Genomic DNA, 18,898 nt, shown 5'->3' on the forward strand with positions numbered 1-18,898 from the left:
TCCCACCTAGTGTCTGAAAGGTGCCCACCCCTCCCACCTAGTGTGTGAGCTATGCCCACCCCTCCCCTTTTGTCTGAGTGGTGCCCACCCCTCCCACTTTGTGTTTCAGAGATGCCCACCCTTTCCATCTAGTGTCTAAAAGATGCCCACCCCTCCCACCTAGTGTCTGAGTGGTGCCCACCCCTTCCACCTAGTGTTGAGGACCAAGGGCTCGTGTCTGTGAGATGCCCCCCTTCCCACCTTGTGTCTGACAGATGCCCACCCTTGCCAACTAGTGTCTGAGAGGTGCCCACTCCTCCACCTATTGTCTGAGAGATGCCCACCCCTCCGACCTAGTGTCTGAGAGGTGCCCAGCCCTTCCATATAGTGTAGAGGACCAAGGGCTCATGTCTGAAAGATGCCCACCCCTCCCACTTAGTATCTTAGAGATGCCTACCCTTCCAAGCTAGTGTCTGAGAGGTGCCCACGTCTCAAAACTAGTGTCTGAGAGATGCCCACCCCTTCCACCTACTGTTGAGAACCAAGGGCTCGTGTCTGAGAGATGCACCCTTACCACCTAGTGTCTGAGAGATCCCGACCCTTCCCACCTAGAGTCTGAGAGGTGCCCACCCCTCCCACCTAGTGTCGGAGAGGTGCCGACCCCTACCACCTACTGTCTGAGAAATGATCACCCCTCCCACCTAGTGTCTGAGAGGTGACCACGTCTCCACCTATTGTCTGAGAGATGCCCACCACTCCGACCTAGTGTATGAGAGGTGCCCACCCCTTCCATCGAGTGTAGAGGAACAAGGGTTCATGTCTGAGAGATGTCCACCCCTCCCACCTAGTGTCTGAGAGATGCCCCTGCCTCCAAACTAGTGTCTGACAGGTGCCTACCACTCCCATCTAGTGTCTGAGAGATACTCACTGTTCCCATCTAGTGTCTGAGAGATGCCCACCCCTTTCACCTAGTGTCTGAGAGATGCCCACTCTTCCCACCTAGTGTCTGAGAGATGCCTAGTCCTCCCACCTAGTGTCTGAGTGGTGCCCACTCCTACCACCTATTGAAGAGGACCAAGGGCTCCTCTCTGAGAAATGCCCACCCTTTTCACCTAGTATCTGAGAGATACCCACCCCTACCACCTAGTGTCTAAGAGATGCCCACTCCTCCCACCTAGTGTCTGGGAGGTGCCCACCCCTCGCACCTAGTGTTTGAGAGATACCCACCCCTCCCACCTAGTGTCTGAGAGATGCGAAAACATCCCACCATGTGTCTGAGAAATGCTAACCCATCCCACATAGTGAGAGGATCAAGGGCTCATGTCTGAGAGAAGCCCACCCCTCCCACCTAGTGTCTGAGAGATGCCCACGCCTCCAAACTAGTGTCTGAGAGACGCCTAGTCCTTCCACCTAATGTCTGAGAGGTGCCCACTCCTACCACCTAGTGTAGAGGACCAAGGGCTCTTCTCTGAGAGATGCCCACAGCTTCTACCTAGTGTCTGAGAGAAACCCACTCCTACCACATTGTGTCTGAGAGATGGCCATCCCTCCCCCCTTGTGTCAGAAAGATGACCACCCCGCGAACTTAGTGTCTAAAAAATGCCCCCCCTCCCGCCTAGTGTCTGAGAGGTGCCCACCCCTTCCACCTTGTGTAGAGGACCAAGGGCTCATGTCTGAGAGATGCCCACCCCTCCCACCTAGTTTCTGAGAGGTGCCCACTCCTCCCACCTAGTGTATGAGAGATGCCTACTTCTAACAACTAGCGTCTGAGAGATGCCCACCCTTCCCACCTCGTGTCTGAGAGATGCCATCCCCTCCCACCTAGTGTCTCAAAGATGCCCACCCCTCCCCCCTAGTGTCTGAGAGGTGTCCACCCCTCCCACGTAGTGTGAGAGAGGTGCCCACACCCCTCACCTAGTGTGTGAGAGCTGCCCACCCACCTACCTGGTGCAGAGGATAAAAGTCTAGCGTCTAAGAGATGCCTACTCCTCCCACCTAGTGTCTGAGAGATGCCTACCCCTCCAACCGAGTGTCTGAGAGAGGCCCACCACTACCACGTAGTGTGAGAATTATGCCCAACCTTCCCACCTAGTGTCTGGGAGATTCCCACCCCTCCCACCTAGTGTCTAAGAGACGCCCACGCCCCCCACCTTGTTTCTGAGAGATGCCCACACCTTCCACCTAGTGTAGGGGAACAAGGGCTCCTGTCTCAGAAATGCCCACCCCTCCCACCTTGTGTTTGAGAGATGCCCACCGCTCCCACCTAGTGTAGAGGACCAAAGGCTCATGTCTGAGAGATGCCCACCCCTCACACCTTGTGTCTGAGAGATGCCCACGCCTCCAACCTAGAGTCTGACAGGTGCCCACCACTCATTCCTAGTGTCTGAGAGATACCCACCCTTCCCATCTAGTGTCTGAGAGATGCCCACTCCTCCCACCTAGTGTCTGAGAGATGCCTATTCCTTCCACCTAGTGTCTGAGAGTTTCCCACTCCTACGACCTAGTGTAGAGGACCAAGGGCTCTTCTCTGAGAGATGCCCACCCCTTCTACCTAGTGTCTGAGAGAAACCCACCCCTACCACCTAGTGTCTGAGAGACGGCCACCACTCCCCCCTTGTGTCAGAAAGATGACCACCCCTCCAACCTAGTGTCTAAAAAATGCCCCCCCCTCCCACCTAGTGTCTGAGAGGTGCCCACCCCTTCCACCTAGTGTAGAGGACCAAGGGCTCATGTCTGAGAAATGCCCACCCCTCCAACCCAGTTTCTGAGAAGTGCCCACCCTTCCCACCTAGTGTCTGAGAGATGCCCACCCTTCCCACCTAGTTTCTGAGCGGTGCTTACCCCTCCCACCTAGTGTATGAGAGATGCCCACTTCTAACAACTAGCGTCTGAGAGATGCCCACCCTTCCTACCTAGTGTCTGAGAGATGCCGTCCCCTTCCCCCTAGTGTCTGATAGGTGCCCACACCTCCCACCTAGTGTCTCAAAGGTGCCAACCCCTACCCCCTAGTGTCTGAGAGGTGTCCACCCCTCCCACGTAGTGTGAGAGAGGTGCCCAACCCCTCACCTAGTGTGTGAGAGGTGCCCACCCACCTACCTGGTGCAGAGGATAAAAGTCTAGCGTCTAAGAGATGCCTACTCCTCCCACCTAGTGTCTGAGAGATGCCCACCCCTCCAACCGAGTGTCTGAGAGAGGCCCACCACTACCACGTAGTGTGAGAATGATGCCCAACACTCCCACCTAGTGTCTGGGAGATTCCCACCCCTCCCAACTAGTGTCTAAGAGACGCCCACGCCCCCCACCTTGTTTCTGAGAGATGCCCACGCCTTCCACCTAGTGTAGGGGAACAAGGGCTCCTGTCTCAGAAATGCCCACCCCTCCCACCTTGTGTTTGAGGGATGCCCACCGCTCCCACCTAGTGTAGAGGACCAAAGGCTCGTGTCTGAAAGATGCCGACCCCTACCACCTAGTGTCTGAGGGGTGCCCACAACTTCCACCTAGTGTTGAAGACCAAGGACTCGTGTCTGAGAGATGCCCCCCTTCCCACATAGTGTCTGAGTGATGGCCACCCTTCCCACCTAGTGTCTGAGAGATGCCCACCCCTCCCACCTAGTGTCTGAAAGGTGCCCACCCCTCCCACCTAGTGTGTGAGAGATGCCCACTCCTCCCCTTTTGTCTGAGTGGTGCCCACCCCTCCCACTTTGTGTTTCAGAGATGCCCACCCTTTCCATCTAGTGTCTAAAAGATGCCCACCCCTCCCACCTAGTGTCTGAGTGGTGCCCACCCCTTCCACCTAGTGTTGAGGACCAAGGGCTCGTGTCTGTGAGATGCCCCCCTTCCCACCTTGTGTCTGACAGATGTCCACCCTTGCCAACTAGTGTCTGAGAGGTGCCCACTCCTCCACCTATTGTCTGAGAGATGCCCACCCCTCCGACCTAGTGTCTGAGAGGTGCCCAGCCCTTCCATATAGTGTAGAGGACCAAGGGCCCATGTCTGAAAGATACCCACCCCTCCCACTTAGTATCTTAGAGATGCCTACCCTTCCTAGCTAGTGTCTGAGAGGTGCCCACGTCTCAAGACTAGTGTCTGAGAGATGCCCATCCCTCCCACCTAGTGTCTGAGAGATGCCCACGCCTCCAACCTAGTATCTGACAGGTGCCTACCACTCCCACTTAGTGCCTGAGAGATGCCCACCGTTCCCATCTAGTGTCTGAGAGATGCCCACCCCTTTCACCTAGTGTCTGAGAGATGCCCACCCCTTCCACCTACTGTTGAATACTAAGGGCTCGTGTCTGAGAGATGCACCCTTACCACCTAGTGTCTGAGAGATCCCGACCCTTCCCACCTAGAGTCTGAGAGGTGCCCACCCCTCCCACCTAGTGTCGGAGTGGTGCCGACCCCTACCACCTACTGTCTGAGAGATGATCACCCCTCCCACCTAGTGTCTGAGAGGTGCCCACGTCTCCACCTATTGTCTGAGAGATGCCCACCACTCCGACCTAGTGTATGAGAGGTGCCCACCCCTTCCATCTAGTGTAGAGGAACAAGGGTTCATGTCTGAGAGATGTCCACCCCTCCCACCTAGTGTCTGAGAGATGCCCCCGCCTCCAAACTAGTGTCTGACAGGGGCCTACCACTCCCATGTAGTGTCCGAGAGATACTCACTGTTTCCATCTATTTCTGAGAGATGCCCACCCCTTTCACCTAGTGCCTGAGAGATGCCCACTCTTCTCACCTAGTGTCTGAGAGATGCCTAGTCCTCCCACCTAGTGTCTGAGAGGTGCCCACTCCTACCTCCTATTGTAGAGGACCACAGGCTCCTCTCTGAGAAATGCCCACCCTTTTCACCTAGTATCTGAGAGATACCCACCCCTACCACCTAGTGTCTAAGAGATGCCCACTCCTCCCACCTAGTGTCTGGGAGGTGCCCACCCCTCCCACCTAGGGTTTGAGAGATACCCACCCCTCCCACCTAGTGTCTGAGAGATGCGAACACATCCTACCATGTGTCTGAGAATTGCTAACCCATCCCACATAGTGAGAGGATCAAGGGCTCATGGCTGAGAGAAGCCCACCCCTCCCACCTAGTGTCTGAGAGAAGCCCACCCCTAACACCTAGTGTCTGAGAGAAGAACACGCCTCCAAACTAGTGTCTGACAGGTGCCCACCACTCCCATCTAGTGTCTGAGAGATACGCACTGTTCCCATCAAGTGTCTGAGAGATGCCCACCCCTTTCACCTAGTGTCTGAGAGATGCCCACCCCTCCACCTATTCTCTAAGAGATGCCCACCCCTCCGTCCTAGTGTCTGAGAGGTGCCCACCCCTTCCACCCAGGGAAGAGGACGAAGGGCTCATGTCTAAGAGATGCCCACCCTTCCCACATAGTATCTGAGAGATGCCTACCCTTCCTACCTAGTGTCTGAGAGGTGCCCACCCTACCACGAACTGTCTGAGAGATGCCCACCCATACCACCTAGTGTCTGAGAGATGCCCATACCTCCAACCTAGTGTCTGACAGGTGTCCACCACTCACTCCTAGTGTCTGAGAGATACCCACCCTTCCCATCAAGTGTCTGCGAGGTGCCCACCCCTTCCACCTAGTGTCTGAGAGATGCCCACTCCTCCCACCTAGTGTCTGAGAGATGCCTATTCCTTCCACCTAGTGTCTGAGAGTTTCCCACTCCTACGACCTAGTGTAGAGGACCAAGGGCTCTTCTCTGAGAGATGCCCACCCCTTCTACCTAGTGTCTGAGAGAAACCCACCCCTACCACCTAGTGTCTGAGAGACGGCCACCACTCCCCCCTTGTGTCAGAAAGATGACCACCCCTCCAACCTAGTGTCTAAAAAATGCCCCCCCCTCCCACCTAGTGTCTGAGAGGTGCCCACCCCTTCCACCTAGTGTAGAGGACCAAGGGCTCATGTCTGAGAAATGCCCACCCCTCCAACCCAGTTTCTGAGAAGTGCCCACCCTTCCCACCTAGTGTCTGAGAGATGCCCACCCTTCCCACCTAGTTTCTGAGCGGTGCTTACCCCTCCCACCTAGTGTATGAGAGATGCCCACTTCTAACAACTAGCGTCTGAGAGATGCCCACCCTTCCTACCTAGTGTCTGAGAGATGCCGTCCCCTTCCCCCTAGTGTCTGATAGGTGCCCACACCTCCCACCTAGTGTCTCAAAGGTGCCAACCCCTACCCCCTAGTGTCTGAGAGGTGTCCACCCCTCCCACGTAGTGTGAGAGAGGTGCCCAACCCCTCACCTAGTGTGTGAGAGGTGCCCACCCACCTACCTGGTGCAGAGGATAAAAGTCTAGCGTCTAAGAGATGCCTACTCCTCCCACCTAGTGTCTGAGAGATGCCCACCCCTCCAACCGAGTGTCTGAGAGAGGCCCACCACTACCACGTAGTGTGAGAATGATGCCCAACACTCCCACCTAGTGTCTGGGAGATTCCCACCCCTCCCAACTAGTGTCTAAGAGACGCCCACGCCCCCCACCTTGTTTCTGAGAGATGCCCACGCCTTCCACCTAGTGTAGGGGAACAAGGGCTCCTGTCTCAGAAATGCCCACCCCTCCCACCTTGTGTTTGAGGGATGCCCACCGCTCCCACCTAGTGTAGAGGACCAAAGGCTCGTGTCTGAAAGATGCCGACCCCTACCACCTAGTGTCTGAGGGGTGCCCACAACTTCCACCTAGTGTTGAAGACCAAGGACTCGTGTCTGAGAGATGCCCCCCTTCCCACATAGTGTCTGAGTGATGGCCACCCTTCCCACCTAGTGTCTGAGAGATGCCCACCCCTCCCACCTAGTGTCTGAAAGGTGCCCACCCCTCCCACCTAGTGTGTGAGAGATGCCCACTCCTCCCCTTTTGTCTGAGTGGTGCCCACCCCTCCCACTTTGTGTTTCAGAGATGCCCACCCTTTCCATCTAGTGTCTAAAAGATGCCCACCCCTCCCACCTAGTGTCTGAGTGGTGCCCACCCCTTCCACCTAGTGTTGAGGACCAAGGGCTCGTGTCTGTGAGATGCCCCCCTTCCCACCTTGTGTCTGACAGATGTCCACCCTTGCCAACTAGTGTCTGAGAGGTGCCCACTCCTCCACCTATTGTCTGAGAGATGCCCACCCCTCCGACCTAGTGTCTGAGAGGTGCCCAGCCCTTCCATATAGTGTAGAGGACCAAGGGCCCATGTCTGAAAGATACCCACCCCTCCCACTTAGTATCTTAGAGATGCCTACCCTTCCTAGCTAGTGTCTGAGAGGTGCCCACGTCTCAAGACTAGTGTCTGAGAGATGCCCATCCCTCCCACCTAGTGTCTGAGAGATGCCCACGCCTCCAACCTAGTATCTGACAGGTGCCTACCACTCCCACTTAGTGCCTGAGAGATGCCCACCGTTCCCATCTAGTGTCTGAGAGATGCCCACCCCCTTTCACCTAGTGTCTGAGAGATGCCCACCCCTTCCACCTACTGTTGAATACTAAGGGCTCGTGTCTGAGAGATGCACCCTTACCACCTAGTGTCTGAGAGATCCCGACCCTTCCCACCTAGAGTCTGAGAGGTGCCCACCCCTCCCACCTAGTGTCGGAGTGGTGCCGACCCCTACCACCTACTGTCTGAGAGATGATCACCCCTCCCACCTAGTGTCTGAGAGGTGCCCACGTCTCCACCTATTGTCTGAGAGATGCCCACCACTCCGACCTAGTGTATGAGAGGTGCCCACCCCTTCCATCTAGTGTAGAGGAACAAGGGTTCATGTCTGAGAGATGTCCACCCCTCCCACCTAGTGTCTGAGAGATGCCCCCGCCTCCAAACTAGTGTCTGACAGGGGCCTACCACTCCCATGTAGTGTCCGAGAGATACTCACTGTTTCCATCTATTTCTGAGAGATGCCCACCCCTTTCACCTAGTGCCTGAGAGATGCCCACTCTTCTCACCTAGTGTCTGAGAGATGCCTAGTCCTCCCACCTAGTGTCTGAGAGGTGCCCACTCCTACCTCCTATTGTAGAGGACCACAGGCTCCTCTCTGAGAAATGCCCACCCTTTTCACCTAGTATCTGAGAGATACCCACCCCTACCACCTAGTGTCTAAGAGATGCCCACTCCTCCCACCTAGTGTCTGGGAGGTGCCCACCCCTCCCACCTAGGGTTTGAGAGATACCCACCCCTCCCACCTAGTGTCTGAGAGATGCGAACACATCCTACCATGTGTCTGAGAATTGCTAACCCATCCCACATAGTGAGAGGATCAAGGGCTCATGGCTGAGAGAAGCCCACCCCTCCCACCTAGTGTCTGAGAGAAGCCCACCCCTAACACCTAGTGTCTGAGAGAAGAACACGCCTCCAAACTAGTGTCTGACAGGTGCCCACCACTCCCATCTAGTGTCTGAGAGATACGCACTGTTCCCATCAAGTGTCTGAGAGATGCCCACCCCTTTCACCTAGTGTCTGAGAGATGCCCACCCCTCCACCTATTCTCTAAGAGATGCCCACCCCTCCGTCCTAGTGTCTGAGAGGTGCCCACCCCTTCCACCCAGGGAAGAGGACGAAGGGCTCATGTCTAAGAGATGCCCACCCTTCCCACATAGTATCTGAGAGATGCCTACCCTTCCTACCTAGTGTCTGAGAGGTGCCCACCCTACCACGAACTGTCTGAGAGATGCCCACCCATACCACCTAGTGTCTGAGAGATGCCCATACCTCCAACCTAGTGTCTGACAGGTGTCCACCACTCACTCCTAGTGTCTGAGAGATACCCACCCTTCCCATCAAGTGTCTGCGAGGTGCCCACCCCTTCCACCTAGTGTCTGAGAGATGCCTAGTCCTTCCACCTAGTGACTGAGAGGTGCCCACTCCTACCACCTAGTGTAGAGGACCAAGGGCTCTTCTCTCAGAGATGCCCACCACTCCTACCTAGTGTCTGAGAGATACCCACCTTTACCACCGTGTGTCTGAGAGATGGCTACCCCTCCTCCCTTGTGTCAGAAAGATGACCACCCCGCTAACCTAGTGTCTGAAAAAAGCCCACCCATCCCACCTAGTGTCTAAGTGGTGCCCACGCCTTCCACCTAGTGTAGGGGAACAAGGGCTCCTGTCTCAGAAATGCCCACCCCTCCCACCTTGTGTTTGAGAGATGCCCACCCCTACCACCTAGTGTAGAGGACCAAAGGCTCATGTCTGAGAGATGCCCACCCCTACCACCTTGTGTCTGAGAGATGCCCACCGCTCCAACCTAGTGTAGAAGACCAAAGGCTCATGTCTGAGAGATGCCCACCCCTCCCACCTAGCGTCTGAGAGGTGCCCAACCCTTCCACCCAGTGTTGAAGACCAAGAACTCGTGTCTGAGAGATGCCCCCCTTCACAACTAGTGTCTGAGCGGTGCCCACCCTTCCCACCTAGTGTCTGAGAGATGCCCACCCCTCCCCTCTAGTGTCGGAGTGGAGCCGACCCCTACAACCTACCGTCTGAGAGATGATCACCCCTCCCACCTAGTGTTTGAGAGATGCCCACCCATCCACCTATTGTCTGAGAGATGCTCACCCCTACCACCTAGTGTCTCTGTGATGCCCACAATTCCCACCTAGTGTCTAAAAGATGCCCACACTTCCCACCTAGTGTCTGAGAGATGCCCATCCCTTCCACCTAGTGTAGAGGACCAAGGGCTCGTGTCTGAGAGATGCCCCCCTTCCCACCTTGTGTCTGACAGATGCCCACCCTTCCCAACTAGTGTTGAGAGGTGCCCACCATTCCCACCTAGTATCGGAGTGGTGCCGACTCCTACCACCTAACGTCTGAGAGCTGATCACCCTCCCACCTAGTGTCTGAGAGGTGCCCACCCCTCCGACCTAGTGTCTGAGAGGTGCCCACCCCTTCCATCTAGTGTAGAGGACCAAGGGCTCATGTCTGAAAGATGCTCACCCCTCCCACCTAGTGTCTTAGAGATGCCTACCCTTCCAAGCTAGTGTCTGAGAGATGCCCACCCCTCCCACCTAGTGTCTGAGAGATGCCCACGCCTCCAACCTAGGATCTGACAGGTGCCCACCACTCCCACTTAGTGTCTGAGAGATACCCACCGTTCCCATCTAGTGTCTGAGAGATGCCCACCCCTTTCACCTAGTGTCTGAGAGATGCCCACTCCCCCCGCCTAGTGTCTGAGAGATGCCCACTCCTCATACCAAGTGTCTGAGAGATGCCCACCCCTCCCACCAAGAGTCTGAGAGATGACCACGCCTCCAACCTAGGATCTGACAGGTGCCCACCACTCCCACTTAGTGTCTGAGAGATACCCACCGTTCCCATCTAGTGTCTGAGAGATGCCCACCCCTTTCACCTAGTGTCTGAGAGATGCCCCCTCCCCCTGCCTAGTGTCTGAGAGATGCCTACTCCTCATACCTATTGTCTGAGAGATGCCCACTCCTCCCACCTAGTGTCTGAGAGATGCCCAACCCTCCCACCTAGTGTTGAGGACCAAGGGCTCGTGTCTGAGAGATGCCCACCCTTCCCACCTAGTGTCTGAGAGTTGCCCATCCTTCCTACCTACTGTCTCAGAGAAGACCACCCCTCCCACCTAGTGTCAGAGAGATGCCCACGACTACCACCTAGCGTCTGAGAGATGCCCTCCACTCCCACCTAGTGTCTGAGAGGTGCCCACCCCTCCCACTTAGCGTCTGAGAGATACCAAACCATCCATCTAGTGTCTGAGAGATGCTCAGCCCTCCCCGCTTTTTTCCGAGAGATGCCCACCCCTCCCACCTAGTGTCTGAGAGATGCCCACAACTCCCACCTAGTGTCTCAGAGATGCCCACCCATCCATCTAGTGTCTCAGAGATGCCCATTCCTCCCACATAGTGTCTCAGAGATGCCCACTACTCCCAACTATTGTATGAGAGGTGCCCACCCCTTCCACTTAGTGTTGAGGACCAAGTGCTCGTGTCTGAGAGATGCCCACCCTTCCCACCTAGTGTCTGAGAGATGCCCACCCCTCCCACCTAGTGTCTGAGAGATGCCCACTACTCCCACCTAGTGTCTGTGAGATGCCCACCCCTCACACCTATTGTCTCAGAGATGCCCACTCCTCCTATCTATTGTATGAGAGGTGCCCACCCCTTCCACTTAGTGTTGAGGACCAAGTGCTCGTGTCTGAGAGATGCCCACCCTTCCCACCTAGTGTCTGAGAAGTGCCCACCCTTCCCACCTAGTGTCTGAGAGGTGCCCACACCTCCCACCTAGTGTCTGAGAGATGTCCACCCCTACGACCTAAAGTCTAAGAGATGCCCTCCGCTCCCACCTAGTGTCTGAGAGGTGCCCACCCTCTAACTTAGTGTCTGAGAGATACCGACCCATCCATCTATTGTCTGAGAGATGACCAGCCCCCCCCCCTTGTGTCAAAGAGATTCCCATCCCTCTCACCTAGTGTCTGAGAGATGCCCACCCCTCCCACCTAGAGTGTGAGAAACACTAACCCCTCCCACCCAGTGTAGAGAACCAAGGGCTCCTATCTGAGAGATGTCCACCCATCACCCCTAGTGTCTGAGAGTTGCCCACAACTCCCACCTAGTTTCTGAGAGATGCCCATCACTACCACCTAGCGTCTGAGAAATGCTAACCCTCCAACCTATTGTAGAGGACCACGGGCTCCTGTCTGAGAGATGCCCACCCATCCCAACTATTGTCTGAGTGGTGTCCACCCCTCCCACCTAGTGTCTGTGAGATACCCACACCTCCCACCTAGTGTTTGAGAGATGCTCACACATCCCACCTTGTGTCTGAGAAATGCTAACCCATCCCACCTAGTGAGAGGACCAAGGGCTCGTGTCTGAGAGATGAAAACACATCCGACCTAGTGTCTGAGAGATGACCACCCCTCCCACCTAGTGCCTGAGAGATGCCGACCCCTGGCCCCTTGTGTCAGAGAGATGCCTACCCCTCCACCTAGTGTCTAAAAGATGCCCAGCCCTCCCAACTAGTGTCTGAGAGGTGGCCACCACTTCCACCTAGTGTAGAGGACCAAGGGCTCGTGCCTGAGAGATGACCACCCTTCCCACCTACTGTCTGAGAGATGCCCACCCTTTCCTCCTAGTGTCTGACAGGTGCCCACCTCTCCCACCTAATATCTGAGAGATGCCCACCCCTACCACCTAGCGTCTGAGACATGCCCTCCGCTCCCACCTAGTGTCTGAGAGGTGTCCAGCCCTTCCACCTAGTGTTGAGGGGTGCCCACCCCTTCCACCTACTGTTGAGGACCAAGGGCTCGTGTCTGAGAGATGACCACTCTTCCCACCTAGTGTCTGAGAAATGCCCACACTTCCCACCTAGTGTCTGAGAGGTGCCCACCCCTCCCACCTAGTGTCTGAGAGATGCCCACCCCTACCACCTAGCGTCTGAGAGTTGCCCTCGGCTCCCTCCTAGTGTCTGAGAGTTACCCAGCCCTCCCACCTATTGTCTAAGAGGTGCCCACCTTTCCCACTTAGTGTCTGAGAGATACCCACCCGTCCATCTAGTGTCTGAGAGATGCCCAGCCCTCCCCCCTTGTTTCCGAGAGATGTCCACCCCTCCCACCTATAGTCTGAGAAACACTATGCACTCCCACCCAGTGTAGAGGACCAAGGGCTCATGTCTGAGAGATGCCCACTCCTCCCACCTAGTGTCTTAGAGATGCCCACCAGTTCCACCTAGTGTCTCAGAGATGCCCACCTTTCCCACCTAGTGTCTCAGAGATGCCCACCCTTCCCACCTAGTGTTCGAGAGGTGCCCACGCCTTCCACCTAGTGTCTGAGAGATGTCCACCTCTACTTCCTAGCATCTGAGAGATGCCCTCCGCTCCCACCAAGTGTCTGAGAGGTGCCCACACCTCCCACTTAGTGTCTGAGAGATATACACCCATCCATCCATTGTCTGAGAGATGACCAGCTCTCCCCCCTTGTGTCCAAGAGATGCCCACCCCTCTCACCTAGTGTCTGAGAGACGTCCAACCCTTCCCCTAGAGTCTGAGAAACACTAACCCCTCCCACCCAGTGTAGACAACCAAGGGCTCATGTCTGAGAGATGCACACCCCTCCCACCTAGTGTCTGAGAGGTGCCCACAACTCCCACGTAGTTTCTGGGAGATGCCCACCCCTACAACCTAGCGTCTGAGAAATGCTAACCCCTCCCACCAATTGTAGAGGACCACGGGCTCGTGTCTGAGAAATGCCCACCCCTCCCAACTATTGTCTAAGAGGTGCCCACCCCTCCCACCTTGTGTCTGAGAGATTCCCACCCCTTCCACCTAGTGTCTGAGAGATGCTCACACATCCCACCTTGTGTCTGAGAAATGCTAACCCATTCCACCTAGTGAGAGGACCAAGGGCTCGTGTCTAAGAGATGCGCACCCATCCGACCTAGTGTCTGAAAGATGACCACCCCTCCCACCAAGTGTCTGAGAGATACCAACTCATCCATATAGTGTCCGCTAGAGCCCCATCCCTCCCCTTTGTGTCAGAGATGCCCACCCCTCAAACCTTGTGACTGAGAGATGCCCATCCCTCACACCTAGTGTCTGAGAGATGCCCACCCCTCTCACCTAGTGTCTGAGAGATGCCCACCCCTCCCACCTAGTGTCTGAGAGACGCCCACCAGTTCCACCTAGTGTCTGAGAGATGCCCACCCCTCCCACCTCGTGTTTGAGTGATGCCCACCCCTCCCATCTGGTGTAAAAGACCAAGTCCTTGTGTCTCATAGATGCCCACCCCTCCCACCTAGTGTCTGAGAGGTGTCCACCCCTCCCACGTAGTGTGAGAGAGGTGCCCACACCAGCCACCTAGTGTGTGAGAGATGCCCACCCCTCCCACCTAGTGTCTGAGAGATGCCCACCCTTCCCACCTAGTGTCTGAGAGATGCCCACCCTTCCCACCTAGTGTTCGAGAGGTGCCCACCCCTCCCACCTAGTGTCTAAGGGATGCCCACCCCTCCCACCCAGTGTCTGAGAGATGCCTCCGCCCTCCACCTAGTTTCTGAGAGTTGCCCACCTTTTCCACGTAATGTAGAGGAACAAGGGCCACTGTCTGAGAAATGCCCACCCCTCCCACCTAGTGTTTGAGCGATGCCCACCCCTTCCACCTAGTGTAGAAGACCAAGGGCTCATGTCTGAGAGATGTCCACCCTTCCCACCTAGTGTCTGAGAGGTGTCCACCCCGCCCATGTAGTGTGAGAGATGTGCCCACACCACCCACCTTGTGTGTGAGATGCGCCCACCCCTCCCACCGAGTGTCTGAGTGGTGCCCACCCCTCCCACCTAATGTCTCAGAGATGCCCACCCTTCACACCTAGTGTCTGAGAGGTGCCCAACACTCTCACCTAGTGTCTGAGAGATGCCCACCCCTCCCACCTAGTGTCTGAGAATTGCCCACCCCTCACACCTAGTGTAGAGGACCATGGGCTAGTGTCTGAGAGATCCCACCCCTCCCACCTATTGTGTGAGAGATGCCCGCCCCTCCCACCTAATGTCTGAGAGATCCCACCTCTCCGACCCAGTGTCTCAGAGATTCCCACTCCTCCGACCTAGTGTCTGAGAGATGCCCACCACTACCACCTAGCGTCTGAGAGATGCCCAGCCCTCCTAACTAGTGTCTGAGAGATGCCTTGCCTACCACCTAGTGTCTCAGAGATGCCCACCCTTCCCAACTATTGTTTGAGAGATGCCCACCACTCCCATCTAGTGTCTGAGGAATGTTAACCCATCCGACCTGCTGTAGAGGACCAAGGTATCATGTCTGAGAGATGCCCACCCCTCCCACATGGTATCTGAGAGGTGCCTACCCCTCCCACGTTGTGTCTGAGAGGTGCCTACCCCTCCCACCTAGTGTCTGAGAGATGCGCACCCTACCCACCTAGTGTAGAGGACCAAGGGCTCGTGTCTGAGCGATGCCCTCCCCTTTCACCTATTGTCTGAGAGATGGCCACCCCTCCCACCCAGTGTGTGAGAGATGCCCTTCCCTCCCAAGTAGCTTCTCAGAGATGCCCACCCCTCCCACCTAGTGTCTGAGAGATGCCTACCACTTCCACCTAGTGTAGAGGACCAAAAGCTCGTGTTTGAGGGATGCCCACCCCTCATAACTAGTGTCTGAGAGGTGTCCACCCCTCCCATCTAGTGTCTGACAGATGCCCACCCCTCCCACCTATCTTCTGAGAGATGCCCACCCCTCCCACTGGCGCAGAGGCTGCATACCGGCGTGTAATACTCCATGATGGGATAGTGGAGCTTATTGCCTTTGCTAGCCCTGCCTGTCAAGAAGCAGGTCTGACAGATATCTACGTTAAACTGTTTCAGACTCCGGTACCTGTGGAAGAGAAGACATGGTCACAAAGACAATCCAGTGGACCACAGTGACCTCACCATTTCCCCATTCAGATACGCATACAGAAGGGAGTGGTACGCAACCGGCTATACCTAGCCGTGTGATATCGTCAACCTGTGAAATAGCCTTATTCCACAGACCACCAATCCCCAATGAAATGCCAAGTCCCAGATCCCAGGAAGAGTGGGAAAGGGCATTGCTTCAGCCAGGGTCAAAAGGGGGCCAGGAGGAATAAACTTGTCATGTGGTAGGTTTCTAAACAAGGATGGCCCCATGTACCCTCCCTACCCTGGAGAAGTCAGACCTCCAATATGAAGGTTGTTTATTCATTAGCTGTGCCTAAGTTGGCTGAAGGTTGTTTTCAAAGGTTTTCTATAATAGCTCTACTTATATTATGACAGAACAAAGAACAGTCCTTCCCATCTTTGGGTAAAGGCAAGCTAAATTCCCCCGGTCCTAGCAGCACCAAAGAATGCCTAGACTCTGACAACCCAGTGTTTACAATCTCGGTGTTTACAGCTAAACAGCCAGGTTATTTTTGGGCAGTCATGTTTTCCCTCTGGGTCTAGTTCGCTCAAGTTAAAAGAAGCACAGTGTTTGCAGGGACAGTTGCATGCTGGTAGTCTAAAAAGCTAAAAGGCTGACTGTATTGAGACCGGCACTCAGTGCTTGCCTAGCATGTCCAAGACCCTGGGTTCTGTCCTCAACAGCATACTGACAAACTGTAGGCATTTTATGAGCTCAGTTAGCTTTGCAGAGGAAGGAGTGGGCTATAATCGGGGAGGCTTCAAATGAATTTCAATCGCGTTTTATCCCCTAAGCTTGGCTGTGCATTAAGTCGCGCTGTGGGCGCTCGACACTGTAACTTATTGCCATTGATGCTGTTCGCAGCTGAGAGGAATGTGTACTTACAACAAACCTCATGAAGTTTGGGGGTTTATGATCTTGTGTCGGGCTGCATTTGTAGCCATCCGCAGCTGCATAGCTGCTGGTCGTTTGCACCTATGAGACCATTTACATCTATGGCACTGGTTGGGTTTCTTCTATGGGAAATGCTTGCCATGTTTGCTCAGGTTTTGCTGGCAGAGTGTCTGCTAACCCAGAAATTCTTGATGGGGCATTGCCAACAAATCTCAGATTCTTAAAGATTTATTTATTACGTATTTTATGTGTATGCGTTCTTTGTATGTACACCAGAAGAGGGCATTGGATCCTAGGATAGATGGTTATGAGCCAACATGTGGGTGCTGGGGAATTGAACTTGGGACCGCTGGGGGAACAGCCATTGCTCTTAACTTCTGAGCCATCTCTCCAGTCCCTCAGAGTTTTAGATTAGGGAACTCTTTTAGGTTTTGTTAACTTCATCTGCATGGTAGAAATGCTATAAACTGCACACGTGAATCTGTCTCTTTCCAATTCTTCACTGGGATCTTTTGCGTGTACCCTGTTGTTCACTTGTGATGGAAGTATTTATATTACAAATGCTCTAAATTAGGGTTCTTTTTTTCCCCTTCTTTCTCTGCAGTTGATGGTGAAATATCTGCTGACTCAACATTTGGTACATAGATTTTTTAAATAATGTTTACTATATATTTCTAAAAACCTGTAGTACTTTGTATTACATCTAGAGCAAAAGTATTTCCTATTTAATTTCTCAGAAGTTAAACATTTTTCAATAAAAATCTTACAATAATACACCAATAACACAGCATAAACAGACTGTAAAATATAATCATTAACCAATGCCATTTTGTAGCCATTGTTGCACCCCATGGCATTTTTCTCACCCCAGCAGGTGTTCAGTCCCATACCTGAACCCCTTGATGGGGCACTGCCTACAGATAGAGCACTTGGTCTGATGCTTTACTTGCTCAGCGATGGTGACCCGATGCAGAACGGCCAGCCACACCATAGACTGCGGCTCCAAGTTGACCCACTCTAGGAACTCGGAAGCTTCAATGACTGGCTTGCCAGTGCTCTAGAGGAATAAGAAATCCAGTGGATATGACTGGGTTCAAGTACCACGCTGCTTGCATGCCAGGCAGCTCTTAGTGAAGCAGGGGAACCAGCACCCCTCCAGAAGCGTGTCTACCTTCTGCCTTATCTTAACAGACAATCTTCCTTGCAGGACCCCAGCACCATACTCCAGAGAGCCGTTCATTCTCTTGTCCCACCTCAACAAAGCTCCTTTACCTCGGAGCACTTGGCACCATGAGATGCTGGTTCCAACCCCCTTCCATTCTCACCATCCCTTTCATCTCGCATTCCTTCCTTCTCGAGTCTACAGCTCCATACTTACAAAACGGAAGCAACTACGGACACTGGGCTCCACGTTGCTGCCCCCAAACGCTGCCACTTCGCCCAGCTGACGGGGCACTTGAATGGCTTCATGAAGCAGGGCACCAAGATGGCGTTGGTCACACTGGCTGCCTGAATTGGCCACTTGGCTGAAGAGGTCTGCTGGGCCCGTCATCAACAATAGCCAGCCCCAATTTAGGAATGGCCAGAGAATGATGTGAGGAGGAAGAACCGGAAAAGGAAGACAGAGAAAAAGCACATTGCTGAACTAATGATTTTTGAAACCAGAAAATCCAGAAATTCACCTCCAGTCTCAACTTCAAGGGTTTTAAAAAGAGCATTCCTGAGTTTGGGGTAGGGGAACTAGACAGACACAAATAGGGCAGCATCAATGGGAGAGGAAGGGAGGGGGAAAGGGACAGAGAGGGAAAGAGCAGAGTGGAGAGAGTGATGAAGAGGTAGAGCACAGGAGGAGAACAGAAAAGAGAAAGAAACTGACAGATAGATATTGATGGGGAGGTGGGGGGAGATAAAGAGAGGGGAAGGAAAGAGAGAGAAAGAAAGAAAGAAAGAAAGAAAGAAAGAAAAGGGAGAGGAAAGGAGGTCTGTGTGTGTGAGGGGGAGGGAGGGAGGGACAGAGAGAAAGAGGGAAAGAAAGAAGGAAAGAAAGAAAAAAGAAAGAAAAAAGAAAGAAAGAAAGAAAGAAAGAAAGAAAGAAAGAAAGAAAGAAAGAAAGAAAGAAAGAAAGAAAGAAAGAGCGCTAAGTAGCACAGTCAGTACCGGGCACAGATGTTACAGTACTGGGGAAGCGGATGCCTCCTGGGTGTGGGAACACGCACTAGGCAGCTTTCCCCACCCTCAAGATAGGACAGCTCTTCTAAAACCTCCTCTAGCCCAAGCCAACAACCTTAGCAACCCACCTCTGGCCGTATCATCCATTGCTTCGAACCTCACCTAAGGCCTAGAAAATACACAGGGGGACTGAAAACATCACCAGGTGGTGTGAGTACTCCTCTGCGGAGTCCAAAGACAAAAATTCTGCGTATTTGCTGGTCTCCCTCCTGCCTCTCCTGCAACCCCCTCCCCCCAGCATCACTGCAGATGCTGGAGTTACACTCACACTGAAGTTTTTCTTTCACTTCGGTGCCACACAGGCACGCGATGCCAGTCTTAAAGGACAATGCTCTCATCTTCCCACTGCGACCACTAGGTTTAAAGGAAGAGACAGAGGACATGGATATCTTGGCAGTCTTTTCCCTCACTGATTCGACCCGGCAGCCAACCATGCCCTAAGCT

At 54.2% G+C, this 18,898-nt stretch overlaps 1 protein-coding gene across 1 annotated transcript in view; it reads right to left on the reverse strand.

Annotated features, from left to right (window-relative positions):
* The window catches only part of Drp2 (dystrophin related protein 2), a 120,340-nt gene that overhangs the window by 60,888 nt on the left and 40,554 nt on the right, over window positions 1-18,898 (reverse strand). Inside the window, exons 13-16 of the mRNA XM_041636724.1 lie at window positions 18,723-18,808; window positions 17,604-17,761; window positions 17,116-17,282; window positions 15,175-15,286 (exon numbers count right to left, since the gene is read on the reverse strand). Coding sequence (XP_041492658.1) covers window positions 15,175-15,286; window positions 17,116-17,282; window positions 17,604-17,761; window positions 18,723-18,808 — 523 coding nt within the window. The remainder of the gene's footprint in view (window positions 1-15,174; window positions 15,287-17,115; window positions 17,283-17,603; window positions 17,762-18,722; window positions 18,809-18,898) is intronic.

Source organism: Microtus oregoni, unplaced genomic scaffold, assembly GCF_018167655.1.
Source record: "Microtus oregoni isolate MIOR12 unplaced genomic scaffold, Mior012 000050F_002, whole genome shotgun sequence".
Taxonomy (NCBI): Eukaryota; Metazoa; Chordata; class Mammalia; order Rodentia; family Cricetidae; genus Microtus; species Microtus oregoni.